Genomic DNA, 17,767 nt, shown 5'->3' with positions numbered 1-17,767 from the left:
GTGGACAAATCCTGGGCTGAATTTATCCAAATGATTTGAGTGAAAGTGCATGAAAAACACAGTGTGGCACTTCCTGTATTAGCACATGACATCACAAAGTGGAACAGAATGTTTTCAGTTTGAGAGAACTAAATTAAAACTAACTAAATATGCTGGGTTTGCGTGTTAAACATGTGTGAATTAAGCAAAACTCCATATAAAATAACTCCAGGTATGGTTGTGATATAGGAGAAGACAGGAACAATGTTTTAATACTTCTAGAGCTTTACTCCATCCACTGCTTCAGTCCTGTGCCTGTACAGACCTGCTGAGCATCAGACATGAGATTAAGTGTGCATCAGCCTGTCACTCAACATGCATAAAGACACTATACACTTTGCATGTATGGTCCAGTCTGCTGTATTTATAGATGGTATCTGAATGAGAGCTGGGGCATTGTACTTTACAGGTGTATATTACACTGTTTTGAAACTCCTATGTTCTCATCTCTGAAGTTTTGAAATACTGAAAAATAATTTTAAAGAAACAAATTTGGGAGGTAGAAGTAATACATTTTTAATAGAAATTGTAGAGTGGTAATAGTGGTATTTCAATGTGCTGTGTATTTATTCCAATATCAGCTTACATACATTTGGTGTTGAGAAAGAAAACTTTTCATTAAAAAAAAATAAGTGCTATATACTTTTCCATAGATTTAGTTCTAAATTTAACAATTTTAAGTCAAGAAATGGACTTTGTTTCATCCTGTTATAGTTCTGTTGAAGACCTGGCCTTGTTCAAATGTAGTTTCCAATCCCAGTTTTTATCTTATGTGTGTATGTCAGCATGTGCAATATTGACCATCACAGTGTCAAAATACAATATCAGGAGCTGTGTAACTCTGGATTGAATTGTGAGGTGTTCCATGTTTCTCAGCCCTTCTGAATCCTTCTTGACCATTTTATATTACGTGGCTTCATGCATAGTTTAGTTTGGATTAGCAGTGACAAGTGCCCTCTCTGAAGTTGTACAGTGAAAATACAACCACCACCCAGTAGCAGAACCACCCGCTATGGGAAATGACCCTCTTCATGTTCTCATATACACAGAATGACCTTACATTTGTGGTTGGAGCTAACTCTGTGTCACTGTAATGGGCTAAAATGTTTCACTTTGACAGTCAGTGCCCTTTTGAAGTGGGTTGATTTACTGTTGAAGTGGGAACTCACAGGGTCCATAAATGTCTGATAAAAATGAGATGGCAAACTAAAACCTACCACATTTTATTTCTCATAATTTTTGTTGTGATGATTATTACTTTTTAACAATACAATACAATATTTGTAAGAGTAAATAATTGCACTTTTGATATATTTTATCTTGACTCGATAATACCTATTAATTTGAGAATTCTTACAAATGCCAGCGCTATCTCTCTGATTCATATCCCAGTAGAGAATGGAGGAGTGCTGTTCCTCCCATCTCGTTCTGAAGAATGTCGGCCATGATGGATAAAACACACACAGGCATGCACACTCTCACATTCCAGGCCCACAATTGATCATAATGTGGGAAATGACCTTTAGAGCCACTGTTTTTACTCATTTGCAGCTAATTAAATGGTCCTGAACACTTTCTACTGTTTATGTGCTTTATTTAATGCCAAAGCACATTGCGTAGCACTTAGAAAATTAGTGGTTATTGGGCATGTCTATGATAATTCTCACTCGCATCAAATAATTGCAACAGAATATTGTCTTTTGCGTAAGACCCACCTCAAACTGAATGAGAGACAAGAAGGCTATAATAGAGAAGAACAAACACAGCTGCCTGAACCATGGGCAGGACTACATAAACACTGGATAATGGTGATTGTATGTTCTGCTTCATAACCCCCTGTGTTACAGATAAACAACTATCTATGGATGTATGGAAGACAGGTGTGTGTGCTACTTGCTCCAAACAGCTCTGTCTTTGCTCTTCTCATGTAAATGAAATTCAGTAATTCCAGCAATGTCTTTTTGGGGGAGAAAGTCCAGGATCGATTTACACAATTTTATGCTTTTTTAATATATTATTTATTATTATTATTATTTTTTGAATATATTTACACAACATATACACAACAATACAATACAAACTAAAATATACCAAAACCCTCCTACAATCTGCCCCTCTCTCCACACTCAATACATACACAAAAATGCATAAACACCACTGGGTTAACGAAACATCAACTGTCAGTCATGTTCAGTCCTGTCAAAATCTTCAAAAAAGACATTTATCAACAAGTTATGATAAGGTATCAGTAACTCAAAAATGTCAGCAATAGACCCTGTTCTTGACTTCATTAATAATCCCACTACATACTTGCACAGTTAGGGTATTTTTCACTCTTTTCATTCTTTTCTTTGAGCCTGTTTCTGATTTACTGAGATTGAAAGCCAGGCTCCTTTGCCGTCTGCCAGCAAAGTTAGGCGAACTTCCCGGAGCTGGACTTAAACCCAGAGTCTGAAATATTCCCTGCCAGCCTTTAAATGAGGAGCCCAAGAAGAAATGTGTCTGCATTGTGCCTAATCTTATAATTAGAAGCTATGGAAACACAACAATGCAGTAGCGACACCAGAGGAGCAGCAGATGTCTAATAGTTCAGTTACAGACTAACTAAAAAGAGACAATAAATCCTAAATGGGTAATAAATTCTAGTGGAGAAGTAAGTACAAGATCAAAGATGTTGGATGTTCCTGAATGATCTTCTTCACATATCATTTATCTAGTTTTTTTTCCCTTTGAATATTGAAAAGTTGTTATTCGTACAGAAGTTTGCAGTTATGTGGGAAAACTTACTACTTGGTAGAATACCAAACAACAAATGATACCTGGCCAGCCAGCCTGTTTTTTTCTGAATGCAGGAGGGTCTGGGACAAGGCTCACAATCATTGTTTTTGGATGACCCAATCACAGCTATTTATTTGTAGAGGACATCTCTCAAATGAGGAAGATATTTCCTCTCGAATATCCACTTAGATTCACAACAAACTATGTTCCTTTACCACAGATTAACAGCATTAAGAGCTTAGCCCGTTGATTCTGCAGAAATCTATCCTCTGTTATTTTTTCTTTCCTTTTTACTTGACACAATGTTGGTTTTGACATGAACGAACCATGCTTCTCTGATATCCCTGACAGTCATGCCCAATGTACTGTGACTTTGGTAGAAACTACCCTGTCCCAGACCACACATCTTTGCAAAGTAAGACTGTAGTCTTGGCTGGCCAGGCTACAACAAATGTACTGTGAAGTAGTATCTAGGGTAAGCCTTTAGTCACATAAGATTTAGATCTCACTGCTATGTGAAAGCATGCTCCTTCTCAACACACACATACAAGTAAATAACTTAAGCGTAAAAGCTTTTCAAAATGAGCAGTAATTGTACAAACACTAACCGCAGTACTTATGAAAAATGCTGTGGTAGAGTGCGTGTAGTGACAGCGGTCAGTTAAAATGTACTGCTGTAATAGGAAAAAGTAGGATTGTTGCCAGGCATTTAACAATTCAAAACATTATTATTTTAACCTTGGAATGATAAAAAGTTCTCCCTAAAAAGAAAAAAATCATGTGACTGAAACCCATACATTAATTTCATGCAATACTGTGTAGAAGTACCAATAGTACAGTACTAGTACAATAGTACTAAGTTTATATTTTATTATAGTGGAAAATTCCACTTTTCAGAGTAACAATATTTCTGTTTCTTTTGCTTAGATTTTGAATAATTAGTTTATCTTTGGAGAAACTGCTGTCTCTTTCACAGAGCTCAGTGGAAAGAGCCAGAGCAGCTGTAAAACGGAGATGACTTCAGCAGGTGACTCTAGACTCCTGGGTGTCATTTATTTGGCCTGAGCCAGTCTCAATGGAAAACACATTAGTGAATCAAATCACACCAAGTCACAGCAGGATGTGTCAGACACACACATCCGCTTTGTTCAAGAGAGAAAAAGCTAGTGATTTTAGAGGTGCTTAATACTTGATAATGTGGTGAAGATGTGAGCTGAAGAGAAGTATGGTTTTGCTTCTCAACATCAGTTGAGATGAAGACTGCTTTACATAAGCATCAGAAATCATAGTCATAATTTTTCACACATTATAATCCTGTCAGTCCAATGTAAGAATAAGTTGAATTGATTAAAAAATTGCATAGTTCTTAAGGTTTAGTTTGATGAGGTGAGTCAAAATAAATGAATGAACAGCAGTAGTGTTTGAAAAGTTGTGTAAAAATGTCACACCAATTAGTTTTTGTAGCCTTGGGAGTGGGACCAGGGGAATTAGTTGTTTTGACAGTGCTTAAAGTGTCTATATAAGAATGAAGTGCAATGCAGAGTACAGTACCAGTAATAGTAGTATGTGGTAGTAGTAGTAGTAAAATGAAATGTCAGTTGATCGAAGGTAACTTTATTTTAATGATAGTAACTGCACACCAGTAAAGGAAATATGCATGTGTCACTGTTCATGGAGGCAATAGTCAATTTTCCAAATATACACTTTAGAACTTTAAACATTAACAAGTGTAAATACCACTTGGCTCATTTTATGATCACTGTGAAACTTTAGAGAAAAGGAGCTGCCAAATAACAAGATAAACAGATGTTGTATTGCACTCACATACACTCTCGCATTAGGCAATATTGAATACACAAGTCCAGTCCAGATAAGCCTGATGTCTGCAGAATTTGTGAGAGGATGGCCAATATATTTTTCAGAGGTCAGTTTTGTTGAATTCAAACTATACATATTTACGATAGAGTAAAAGCACGTTTCAATGGAGTGTGCACAAGTGTGTACTTAAACTGGACAAGACAAATATGTGCCTGAATCAACACTTATCTGTCTACGAATATAGGGAGGGAAATCCCAGAGATAATAAATCATCAGTTGTTTTCTTATTATATTTGGTTCATTTTCTGAAACATTTTAGACCTTGTTCTATCCATGGGTTTCAGAATGTTCAGAAATTGGGAATGTAAATCAAGATATTATATCTTTTGAGTGTCCTCAAAATGTTGCATATAACAGGAAGATGAAACCCATACTAAAGTACAAATTGTTTTCAATATAAATGTCTTCAAAGTGAAGAATCTGCTTTCATCTGTTTTCAGCTATTTGGCATATAAATAAAATGGCACAGAATAGATTTTTATGCCAGACACCTTCCTGCCACAACATCATCCATCTGTTCTTGCATTTAAAGTGATGTAGATTAGCATACTGGGGATTAGAGACTGTGAAATAGTTAATATGATTTACCCATAAAACACCAAGGGCCTTTTTGTCAAATTAAATTAATGTCAGTTTAAGCACTGACATTTTTGGCACAGGAATTTCCCCAAAACAGCCTGCACACAATCTAATTTATAGCAGTCATTTTATTCAGATTAGTTGGGAAACACAGTTTTTAATGTTATGAACTATTTTGTTATATTAATATAATTTATGTATTGGAGTGGTTTACAAGCAGCAGTAGACGTAGTAGCTGATCAAATAAATCGATCCTACTCAGTTACATGCGTATATAAAAGTAATATAGTAGCACTTGGTGGAGGTTGCTTTAACTTGAATTGCTCCCACCTGAATAACTGTGAATTAGTGACCTTGCCTCTATTTCTATAATATTTGAGTACCAAGGGGAGCTCAGTTTATGGCACAAGATTTAGGCTGCAGTAATTACTTCTTGTTTTCTCAATAGTGAATATTTATGTGTGTATGACAATGGAACGGGAAATCACTCACTCCATTATGCACATTCATTTAAAAAAAAAAAAAAGGTAAAAAAAAAAAAAGAATTCCAGTAGCAAGACTCAAACACCTTTTGGGTTAGTGGACCATATTTACCCTCACTGTTTCAACTTAAGATCAGTACTATACAGTTTTACATAATGTACCTTTTGGTCCAGATAGACCCATAGTGACCTGTCCCTTTTTGGTTGTCCTGGATTTCGTACCACTTATTTAGAACTTGCCCCACTTTTTCATTAATTCCACATGAATTGTATAAAAAGTTTAATTTAGAAAACACATGTATATGTATACTTTAATCACAAAGAAGTCGGGACATTTTTTTTTGTTCTGTCTTTCATCTTGGCACCTGCTTTTTCAATTAATGTGTTACGATTGATAAAAATTGATTATTTTGGTTACAATCAATGATCTTATGATTCCTGAGTCCCTTCCATGTCTGAGCACAATGAATGATGATGTGAGCCTCTTTTTCTACATTTTGATGTGGTCAGTTGTCACCCTATGTCCACCCCACTCGCCTCTTCTTTAGGACCAATAACTTAAAGACCCTATATTTTGCAAAATTGTCTCTTAAGAGCTTTAAGACATAGTCATAATGTCATAAGTCATAATGCTGTTACTTCATCAAAACATACCTGGAGCTGTGTTTTGTTTCATTCACATGTCTATTATTAGTTTGTCTACATATCCAAAGCTCAAAATGATGTCATGTAGTGATAGTTTTCGAAGTTAACTGCATTACACAAAATTTTACCTTTAGTTCCGTAGAGATTTACAGTTCCACATCTGAAATTATCTAAATGATTCTAGTGAAATTGTATGACGTTTAAAAACACAGTGAAGCAATTCTTATATTACCACATGATATCACAAGGTGGAGTGTTTTCTGTTTGAGAGAAGAACTCAGCCTAAATATGGAGACTTTCTGTTTATCATGTGTGAATGAAACAAAACACAACTCCAGGTATGTTTGTGATGAGGAAACAACATTATAAAATAACATAATATGGGCCCTTTAACTGCTGCAGAATAAAAGGTCAACATTCTTATTCTAAATGTGGGCCAGATGATCGCCCCAGTGCCAATCCCAATGAAAGCTCCCGCTTCTCTATTGCTGCTGCTACGTACCTCTCCTCAGACAAAACACTTCCTCTGTTTACATTTGATCCTTTTTCCAGTCAGACGTACGTGAAGACACACAGACGCACGGCTAGTTGCCTCCTCCGAAAACTTCTCTGGTTCCCCCCACATCCATCATCTTCTGGGCCAACGTGTCCTTTTAGTTTTCTAAAGTTTATTTCTTCAAAGTGTGTGGTAGGTGAGAGCCGCATTATTACAGGAATAGTGTCTGAATGAGAGGAAATGAATGAACAATAACACTTGAGGAAAAAGCTATTATTGTTAGGCCACTTGCCTTAATACAAATGCTTATTTTCACGCCATTTTGTCGGTTTTAACTGTGTTTATGTTCCAAGGGTTAGTAGAAGGAATTGTTTTTTTATGGAATGCTGAATTTTCTCACCTCCTTTCTGACACAACCTCAGTATGTCTGTGTAATCCCTCCATAGGTCATAGGTCAATAGCAAACGAAGTTGAAATCTGTCAACAACCATAAAAAAGTTTCATACTCAAAAATTATGTAATCTTATCCAACTAGATTTTTGTCCGCATTCCCAAGATTATACTGTGAAATGAAGATTACCATGCTTGTAGTATAAAAACTTACTGTGACAGAGTAAAAAAGCAGTCAAAAAAGTCCAAAGCGCGCTGTTGGAATAATAATAACACAGGTAGTCTCTTCATCAGATCTATTTAATTTGTTGAATTATGTGTGTATCAAAGTACAATACAAAAATACAACAAAAAATCAAAATATAGTAGTAATAGTTTTTTGCATAAATCTGTTCAAACTTTGTACATTTTTAGTTGCAATATTTAGATGCTGGTGTAACATCATTTCAAATGCAAAAGTCCTAAAAAGCCTTGAAAACCATGCTTCTGAATGAGCTTATGGGGTTAACAATACCGTATGTGCATATTTTACCTATAGAAGGATTTTTCTTACACAAGGGAACACTCACGGAGGAGAAAGTGGGCCAGGGGCGTTTGGATATTCATAATGGGGAAGGCACATGTTAAGGTCAGCCGTGATGGATGTCAGAGCAAATGTTGAGCGTAGCAAAGAGCAGCGTGAAGAAACACAAAAGAAAAAAAAGAAGAAGAAAACAAGAGAAAAAGAGGAGATTTTGGTGGAGTCAATTAGCTGTTGGCCACATGTGCGTCCCAGCCCCTCTCTGTGGTCAGGAGCACAGTGTCTTGCATCAAACGGATGAGTTGTGGTCAGACAATTCTTTAACGTTCCCATGAAGTTTTCCAAAGTACAACCATTCCCTTCAGATTTCCAGCCCTTTTGAGTAAAATGATATCCCAAAATTTCAAATGATCACCTTTGACAAACAGACTGGTAGTACGGCAGCTGCTCTTGGAAGCCACAGGGATTGAATAGTTGAATTTGGTTATTTAACATTTTAAAGACCAGAGTTGAATGGATCGCTGAGTTGGTTTTGGACTTGTATATATTTGGGTAGACTGTCTCTATTGTTTCTTCATAGCTCTCATATTCACCGTCAAGTCAGTCACGTCTTTCTTTTACTAGTTTTAATACATAACCATTTAAAAGTCTTGGCAGTTATCAAGATCCAAAGTATCCAACATTTAAAACCTTACTAAGATGTATTGTTACTCAGAATATTACTGAATTTCAATGCATTTCTTCAAACCCAATAATAATATATTTTTCTTCTAGTTTCATTATGTTGGAAAATCAGGTAAGTTGCTGCAGTCTGATAATTTGATATCTGTACACACACTACACTCATAATGGATGTTACAATAAATGGATGTTACAACATATTTAAAAAATAAATAAATAAAAAATTGTATCTTCCTCTGTGGGTAAAATTAGCAGTGTTACAAGAAGCAATGTTGGTTTTATATGTTGCAATAATCAAAAGTCCCAAGAAGGATTTGTGTAATTTGCTTCAGTGCTTCATATGAAAACTAATTGATGTTTTTGTCAAATCAGCAGAATATCTTTTTTCTTTCCTCTTGTGTTTGGACTTGTCTGTGCTGACAGAGCAAAGCTGTACTGTATCAACACCTTGTACCATACAGCCTTAAACACATTATAGTTGTGTAATCTGCACTGGGATCACAGGGAGATCTGCTCTAATTGTGATGTTGACACCAGTGTTAAAAATTCACTTTATGGGTGTGAGATTAGAGACCAAACAGGAAGTGGAGTAATCATGTGTCTAACGTTGGGTTTGTGGTCAGGGGTGATTTGTTGACAGAGATGATCATTGTCTGATTTCTAACTTTCCATCTATACTTTTTAATGTTGCATCGTGTAACTTTTTTGGAGGTGAGGTTGCCATGTGCTTGTCTCCATAGTTGTTTTTGAATACTCCTCCATATAACATTAAATTTGTTACTTTCATTTCATGTCAGGTGTTTTTAGGTTGGGCTTACTATGATTGGGCTCACCTTTCCACAGATCTGACCTGTAGTGTAACCTGGTGGTGCTAGCTGCTGTCATTAATGAGATAAATCAGTTAAATGCCATCTCCATGGAGACTTCTGGTCAGAAAAACTGGTCAGAAAATTAACATGTCTAAAGTTATTCTTTCAACAACTTTTACCAAACCAGAGTTACATATTTATTTTCCATTATTCCATTAGTAACCTTAGTTAAGCCTAGTTACTTCTTCAACTTCTGGTTTTTAAATAGACTGTGTTAAAAGGTGCAAGGGGAATCATCTCTTAGGTCATGTCTGCTGTTTGCAAAATGGAAATGACTGTTCATGAAAAAATCCTTTATTTCCCTATATTTTTTTTACTTTTTCTTAGACATCATTTTTTTTGTCATATGTTGTTTTTAAAACGTGGTTTTCCTCTACCTCTGTCTTTGCTGATACGTTTCTATGGTAATAGCCCAGACAGGAAGTCAGGAAAACAGGGGAAGTGCTGCTTTATAGAGTCTGTCCCTGGGCAAAAAAAAAACAGTTTTTTTGTTTTTGTTTTTTTGAGTGAAGAGAGATTTAAGAGGTGTCAGTAGTGAGATGCTACTTGATACGAGATACAAAACCATCATTCCCAGTTGGTGAACCCAATAAAAACCGGGCACAGTTTTACAGTTCGCTATGAAAATGTGTCTGTGGTTGTGACTTGCTTTGTTTGACATCGGGTGGACACCTGAGGGCTGGAGGGGTTTTGATTTTCCACAGTCTGCCAGCGTAAAGTAAGGAATGTTCAGGAAGTGAGTGAAGAAGAATGACCTTTGACCCCACACAGGTTTTCCATCAGAGAGCTTTCAGACAGGTAGAGCTTTTCCAGGAAGACCCCAAGGACACATGGATGTCGGACAATGGATCAACATTCGTAACACTTACAAGAATATTCTTTTATGCAATGACTACAAGCAGACATTGTGGAACAGGCTCTTCTCTTTCATAATACAGGCAATTTGGTCCAGACTTTAAAAATTTAATGAATTAAAAGAATAAGAGATAATTTATTTACAAAGATCTGCTTCTCTGTTTAATTTTCTAGCCCTCTTTTTGTTACATCAGCAATTCTTACAAGCTTTCAGGCTTAGCAAAATCGTTGTAAAATTACTGCCCATTTTAATTTTGACCTCTACAAAAATACATTGAATTTATTTGTCCCACAGTGACAAAATATCAGTGTTGCATTGGAAAGTACAACAATAGCAGAAAAGCATACATACAAAAATACTATTTAAAGGAAGTCAAAAATAATAATAAATATAGTCTTTGTTTGTGATTAGTATTTTTGTCTGCTTAACTGTAAATCAAAATTCTACATATTAAGGTACTATTTTCAGTACTCTATAATAGTTTAGTTTGTATAGGGGTTTGGCAGAGGTCTGTATAGAACAACAGAAACCCCTTTAATCCCCATGTTCTAATGCAGAGGCCCTCTAGTGGTCACTAAGTGTAACAAACTCCACATGTGCAAATGTCTAGCATCAGCTCCACAGACACATTGCATGAGCCTTCTGGACCTTATTGCCTTCACCCAGCTTGTTCAAATCCTCACACACTCCTGCTGAACATTGTGTCAAAGTTATGAAGTTGTGCGTGCGCGTTTTTAGTGCACGGTGTAGTGCCTGTGTGTGGAGGGGTCCCTCTGGCTCCCATGGTTTCTATCCCTATCCCCTCCTCCCAGACTCTTATAGCCCTCCCCTCCTCTGCTAACCGCAACTCCACACTGCTCCTCACAGCTATCTAAAGCGCCCCCTTTCTTTCTGTCATGTAAATGCATCATATTGAAGACTACTTTTTTTAACCCTTCGTTGGGACTGCAAAAGTAACTACCAAAATTCTTTATACATGAGTTGATTAAGACTGTGGCATGTAGGCGAGGCTTAGGAAATGAATCGAGTAAAGTTATGCAAACAATATAGGGAGTATACGTGCCTGTAATATATAGGTAGCTTTCTTAAGAGCTGGAGGCTATTGGGTTCACTAAAATAGGAGTACAAAAAGCAGCTTAATAGTTCCACGACTGCTGTGTCTGTCTGCTGTCTGGCTGCTGCTCATCTGGCCAGCTCATGTTGGGTGTGGTTTAATATCCGCTCTTTTGTATTTTTCTCCCTCTTCTTCTTTCTTGGCATGAACACACTTTCAGAAGAGCTCAGAGGAGTGGACATGTGGTCAACAGTGGACAATACATTTTACTATTCCTTGAATTGAGATCCACACATATGAGGTGGTATTTTGATAACATGTTAAACACTTTATTTTCTCAGAAGTATAAACAAAACAAAAAAGTAATGTTTACCTTGCCCTTTGCATTCATGTGTTGCTTGCACCAGACACTTAACGGTTGTCCTAAATGAAGGCTGGCACGATGAAGGTAGGGCAGACTAAACACAATGGTACTAAATGGATGAGTGTGGCTACAGGTGCCCCTGACACACACTGTACTGTTCTTACTCTTAATCTTGCAAAGCTCCTGAGGGATAAGTCTAAACACTGAAGTGCATCCAACACAGGATTCTGCGTCTGCCAAATGACTTATATGATGGAGTCAGTCTATGCCAGAAGAGCATTTCACATGGTTGTTAGTGACTCCCACATACTGCACTGCTGTTTAAATCAGTGTCCCCTGTGACTGCATGAATGACACAAAGTAATGACATAGACATAATCAAGTCCCATTTGTGCAGAATCTAGGGTGAGGGTCCTGCAGGACTGTAAGGAGGTGCTGGTGCACTCCCTGCCTGCTCCTCTGCACTTTTGAACACATGCTGAGCCAAAAGGAGCTAGGATCCATCCTTCTCTCCTACCCCCTCCCCCGCTCCTCTCTCCAGACTCAGGGTGCAGTGCCACGTCGCCTCGCGCTCAGCTTATTAAAAAACGAGAAGGAAAAAAGCACCTCCACGTTGGCTAATTCTCCCATTTCTCTCTGGCTGCCACATGCCCAGAGACAAATATGCGTATTCATGCAAATGTATGTTTTTCATATTTGTGGTTTTCAGATGATACAAGAGATGGAGATAGTTTACACAGATTCTCTTCTGTAAAACTTTTTTATGACTTATTACTGTCTTATTTCTGGAGCTACTGCTTTTTATTTTGGTGAGAGGCCAAGAGGTACAATCAACCACAAAGTCAACAAGATATTTTAATAGCCACAATCCTGTATTTACCAACTGGAAATAAGCCAACCCAGAGCAACTACAGTCTAGCTGTCTTAGTAAAACTTTACTTGAGTACTTTTGCAATACATTACTGCCATCTTGTGGTGATGTGTACACTTACATGCTTTGCACAGTTACTGTAATGCATTTTAACAAAGGTAAGACTGAGTTTGAAAAGCTTTATTATGAGAAAATAATCTGAAAGAAATGTTTATGTGGGCATGAATACATATGCACACTATACTTCTTTAGGTGATATGATACCTCTTCACAACCATAGTTTACATTCTTAGTCACATGACGCTGTTGCCTTTTCCACTGGCAATGCAAACACTGACATCAATATTCCTCTTTAGCTAAAACAGCAAAGTTTCTGGTAAATGACTGCTGAGACTTCCATGGTGTCACATAGGAAGTCTTTAGGGGATTAAGTTATGTTTAAGGAAAAAACAGAGTGACTAATTTGTCGAAACTAGTAACCTACCACAGATTAATGGCAATCACAAGTGAATATATTTACTATAAAAATGTTATTAGACATCATTTCAAAAGATAAGACATTAAGGTTAAAAAACTTATTTAATTAAGTATGTACTGAAGTATTAAAAAAGCAAATAAAAAAGTAGGATTCTGTTCAGAGTGCACATTGTAAACATTTCCAGCAGCATTAACATTTGAGAGAACACTGAAATATGAACTAATAAACTAATACAAGAATCCCATGAATTTCAGAGCATGTTTGTGTAGGTCTAAAGTAACAAGACTTTTCCATAAACAGAATATTTAGTTCAGATTTGATAATTGCATCCACTCCAATTTCAAGTCCAATTTCACTGCATTATAATGTGCTGCCTTAGAATCATTTCAATCAATAGATTGTGGAAGTAATTGTGCCTTAAATACAATAAATATCACATTTTGGGATACCACATAGGATGGATAATTTACCTTTATTTTATCTGTTTTCAGTAAAAGTGCACTACCTGAAACCCCCTTAAACACCTGAAGGCCTGTGTATCTATATGGGACAGATCTATAGGATTGTTGTGCAGCTGGACTTGGACCAGTCCGCTCAGATTCAGAGTAGTATTGCCCCAGCAGAAAGAGTCACGGGGCACTTCCTGGATCCTGTTGTGTGTGAGCGACACTGAGTGAAGACTTTTGGATAGCTGCCTTGGGACCTGTCTCAAAGCATTGTGTCCTAAATCCAGCTGATGCAAAACGGGCAATGTCCTGAATGCGCCCACTGCTACTTTGAAGATTTTGTTTCTTGCCAAACCCAAATGCTCCAGGTTTTTTAGTGCACCAAAAGCCATTTTCTTTATGGACGTTATAAGATTGCTTTCGAGACTTAAAGTCTTGAGTGATAAAGGAAGATGCTGTGGGATTTGTTTAAGCCTGTTTCCTTCTAAATTTAAGCTTTCCAAATGTGTGGCATTAACCAGTGAGTCCTTACGAAGACCCTTATTTGTCAGTCTATTTTTGCTCAGGTCCAACACCACCAGCTCTGATTTGCCATTAAAAGCCCCACTATGAAACTCCTCTATATGGTTTCCTTTCAGATACAACTCTTTGATAGACAATGGCAACCCCAAAGGAACTAAAGTCAGCTGGTTGTGATCCAAGTTTAGTGTTCGGAGCTTGCACAAAGATGATAAAACAGCTTTCGGTAAAGACTGTGCATCATTTCCCAGACTGTTGTTGCTCATGCTAAGTATTAACAGTCCTGGGCAGTGTGTCCATGCTGTTTCAGACATGCCCTCTACTTTGTTATTGTCCAAACGCAGTTCTTCTAAGGATGTTGGAAGATCATTGGGCACCCTTTGTAACTGGTTGGTGTCTAGATAGAGGCGTTTAAGAGCAGGAACCCCCTCAAAAGCCCCCTCTATAGCGCCATCTGTCAGGCGGTTGTTGGTAAGTGCCAGGAACTCCAGGGTGCTGTACTCGCTGAGCAGGTCCAGCTGGATGCGGTCGATGTGATTGTTCATGAGCAGGACGTAGCGGGAGTTGTAAGGGATGCCATAAGGAACTCTGTCCATGCCTTTATCTGAGCACTGGACCACTCTGGAATGAAGGCAAAGATGAAAATGTTTACTGAAATCATGTTAACTGCTACTTTTACTATTAAAAAATGCTATAACTATAACTATAAAATGCCTTCTTTTATCAGAATTACTTATTAGTTTTATTGTTACTACTTCAAGTACAAATGCAACTACTCCATGTAATACTATCACCTAGAAGTATGGCTCTTATTTTGTAATTGTTAAACTTTTTTCAGAATTAGAACTTTTTTATGCATTAAACAAAAACACTTAATTTATTTGATACACTTAATATTAATACTTGTTGAATTACCTAAAATTCAAGTGAAACAGTGAAAGTGAAAACACACACCAAAGGCCAAGGAGGGGCAGCTTAAAACATGGCTGATGTCCAAAACATTTATATACATTTTTATTGGTGTACTGGTGACCAAAGCAAGAAAGAAAATATCTGACAAAGGATTTTGCCAATAAAGTATCTTAAAATACAAACATAGTTTTGAACATTGGCCATGTGAGTGTGCTATACATTTTTTTTCACTTTTAAAAGACTTAAAATTATGTGTATACATACACATGTAAATACATACACAAAAACATTTTTGAGTTTTTGATTACCTCCCATAGCAGGCACACTCAGGGGGGCAGTAGTTGTCCAGGAAGTATGGGAAATCCTGTGGCTGTGTTTGTGCATTACTATAATTCTTGTCTGTCTTCTTTATTGTTGTCTTTTTGGGGGATTTTGATTGTGCTGGGACATTTTTCTCCAGTGTCTTAATTAAAGCTTTTGAAGATGCATTTTTGTCTTTAGTTTCAGGTTTATATGCATTTCCTGCTGTTTTTACTGTTGTGGTCACTTGTGGTACATTTGGTTGTGTTTCTGTTGAACTTAACATGGCTGCTTGAGTGTTGTAGGTAAAAGTTCTCTCAGCAGGTCCTGTTGAAGTTCCTATTTGTTTTATACTGTCTTCACTGTGTCCTGTATGAATTCTGAGATCCATCAAACCGTGTCCTTTGTTTACTTCCATTGTGGAGGTATGGGTGGGGATCAGTAACACCTCAGCAAGGAGATGCTCTAGGAAGGACTCAGACTTGACGTCACCGATTGCCTTGGTAGCCTCAGTGGGATTTGAAGGAATGTCAGGACTGGACAGGTGGGCAGAGGTTAAAGGTACATGTGTGGATGAAACAGGAATCATAGTTCGGCCATTATTGTTAGACGAAATTAGTGAACTTTTGTTTTTTGCTGTTCTCTCTCTCTTCTTGTCAAGATGGAGTCCTGCCACCAGCATGCTCTCTTCTTCCTCCCGCACTAATCGCTGCGTATCATCATAGTCTTCATCAGTACTATAACTATTATCGGTTTTACCTAATATCATGGCTTGAGCTTCAGCGGTTAATTCTACTTCACTTGCTTCGTTACTATGCAGTTTAATGTCTGGATTCAGGCCAGCGTTAAAGTTTTGTCTGACCTCCTCTTTTCCAGCCAACAGAGCATCTTCCAATTCAGTTAAGCGTGTTTTCACTTGTCCTGAACAAAATATAAAACAATGCATCAGTTACTCCTTTGAATAATGTCCAGAAACTATCACTACTATTTAAGACATGTAATTACTACTCAATATGGGCCTGATATGCTGTAAACATATCCATCCCTCCATATACTAGTATACTGACTGAAAAATAGCCCATTCCAAAATTACTAACCACTCTTCCCCTGTAAACCCCAAAGCCTGTCATGATAATTACTGTATCGATTTATCATTCAGTATATGAAAGCTGGAACAATATATTTTTGGACTCAATATTGTGTACATTTTTTGCATTACTGGATTTTTTTTGCTATATGAAAAGATCTGAGCTGTAGGTGAAATTAATAACTTCTATGACTCATTACAGATGCAAACTAAATACAAAAGTGTTTCATTCTGCTATTTATTTATTGCAGCTCAGGAATTTTTCTTAACAGTATTGCACATTTTTTGTGGTCTAAATTTGCTCATTTATCATCAGCTTACTTCATTAATATATCCACGTCAAAATTTGTACAGGCAGGCCTATAAACCCCTTATTATTATACAGTAATACACTATACTCACCAGCCTGCAAAACATGCCAGGGCTGTGCGTAAATTGTAGGGAGCACCAGCATCAGCGTCAACAACTCCATTTTGTTCTATAATGTAAAATAGTAGAGGGTCTAGGTCAAAAACTGTCCATCACTTCTATAATAGAGAGCTATTGGTTCTCAGTTATTAGCCACTTACCTGGGAGTAGAAGCATGGGTCTGACTGCTCCACACCTGTCTCTGCTGGAGCTCTGGACAGACTGAATGACTGGAGACTGGTACAGCTGTAGACTATAATGATGTATTCCTGGATAGAAACTTACACATAGTCCCTAATGAGAGCCCCTTTAAGGCCTTTATGCCCAAGGAAAAATCTCACACTTACCCTCCACATCAGAAGAATCTACAGGATCAATAGTGAGAAAGTGGAGCAGAGGTCAGAGGTCACGGCTGTTTGCTGCGCTCAGGGTCACATTAGCGTCCCACTGATTATATTAGTGTGACAAGTGGCTACAGCACACTGTCCTTTGATTGCTATTATGATACCCAGGGATGTCTGGAAGTCTGGAGCCTCCTCATGCTAATGAAGAGAATGGAAGGAAGCAAATTGGGTTTGCTCAAAGTTACATCTTGTTGGACTTGGTGGCATAATTGGGTTTAAAAGGTATAGTATTTCATGAAAGTATTTTTTATAGTATTTCAGAGAGTATTTTATTGTTGTATGTTTTTGTTTCCCCTATTTATCATATCAAGAAATTAACAAAGAACTTGCACAAAGGTGCTGTGCCAATTAATATGATTTTTTTTCTCCTGTTATTTACATTATAGAAGAATCTGACTCATTCTGATACTTGAAGCAATAATACAACAACCAACAAGGGAGCTTTCATAAATGTCAGAATCAAAATTTACTTATTGCCCCAGAGGGACATTTCCCCCTTAGGCAGAAGTACAAACAACTGCAAATATATTTATTCTGGCATGATTAATATAATAAAAACCCTAATCACAAATAGAATCACAATTGCAAAGTCGCTTCGCACGACATATTTTCTCAAGTATTTCAGCCATAATGACCATTCCTTTCCTTGTCAGGTTGAACCACTGACATCTACTGGAAAAACACCGTAATGACAAAAATATGACTGCAGTA

General features: G+C 37.2%; 1 protein-coding gene across 1 annotated transcript; it reads right to left on the bottom strand.

Moving 5' to 3' along the window:
- Nucleotides 1-12,759: 12,759 nt before the first annotated feature.
- LOC110161852 (extracellular matrix protein 2) lies at nucleotides 12,760-17,545 on the bottom strand. The gene is made up of 4 exons (XM_020926690.2): nucleotides 16,814-17,545; nucleotides 16,647-16,722; nucleotides 15,166-16,078; nucleotides 12,760-14,566 (listed from the first exon to the last, which is right to left on the bottom strand). Exons 2-4 carry the CDS (start codon nucleotides 16,714-16,716, stop codon nucleotides 13,468-13,470), a joined length of 2,082 nt encoding a protein of 693 aa, XP_020782349.2. The 5' UTR covers nucleotides 16,717-16,722; nucleotides 16,814-17,545; the 3' UTR covers nucleotides 12,760-13,467.
- Nucleotides 17,546-17,767: the final 222 nt, after the last annotated feature.

The sequence above is a fragment of the Boleophthalmus pectinirostris genome, unplaced genomic scaffold (assembly GCF_026225935.1).
Source record: "Boleophthalmus pectinirostris isolate CB_2022bp ecotype Guang Dong unplaced genomic scaffold, ASM2622593v1 HiC_scaffold_18, whole genome shotgun sequence".
NCBI classification, from domain to species: Eukaryota; Metazoa; Chordata; class Actinopteri; order Gobiiformes; family Gobiidae; genus Boleophthalmus; species Boleophthalmus pectinirostris.
This window is presented reverse-complemented; position numbering and strand designations above follow the sequence as displayed.

Excerpts from the sequence above, each read along its gene's own strand:
- LOC110161852 (XM_020926690.2), bottom strand. The coding sequence starts at position 16,716 with ATGGAGTTGTTGACGCTGATGCTGGTGCTCCCTACAATTTACGCACAG. Across the intron at positions 16,079-16,646 it reads CTGGCATGTTTTGCAGGCTG|GACAAGTGAAAACACGCTTA; the intron begins GTGAGTATAGTG and ends TATTTTGTTCAG. Across the intron at positions 14,567-15,165 it reads GAGTGTGCCTGCTATGGGAG|AGTGGTCCAGTGCTCAGATA; the intron begins GTAATCAAAAAC and ends CCTTCATTCCAG.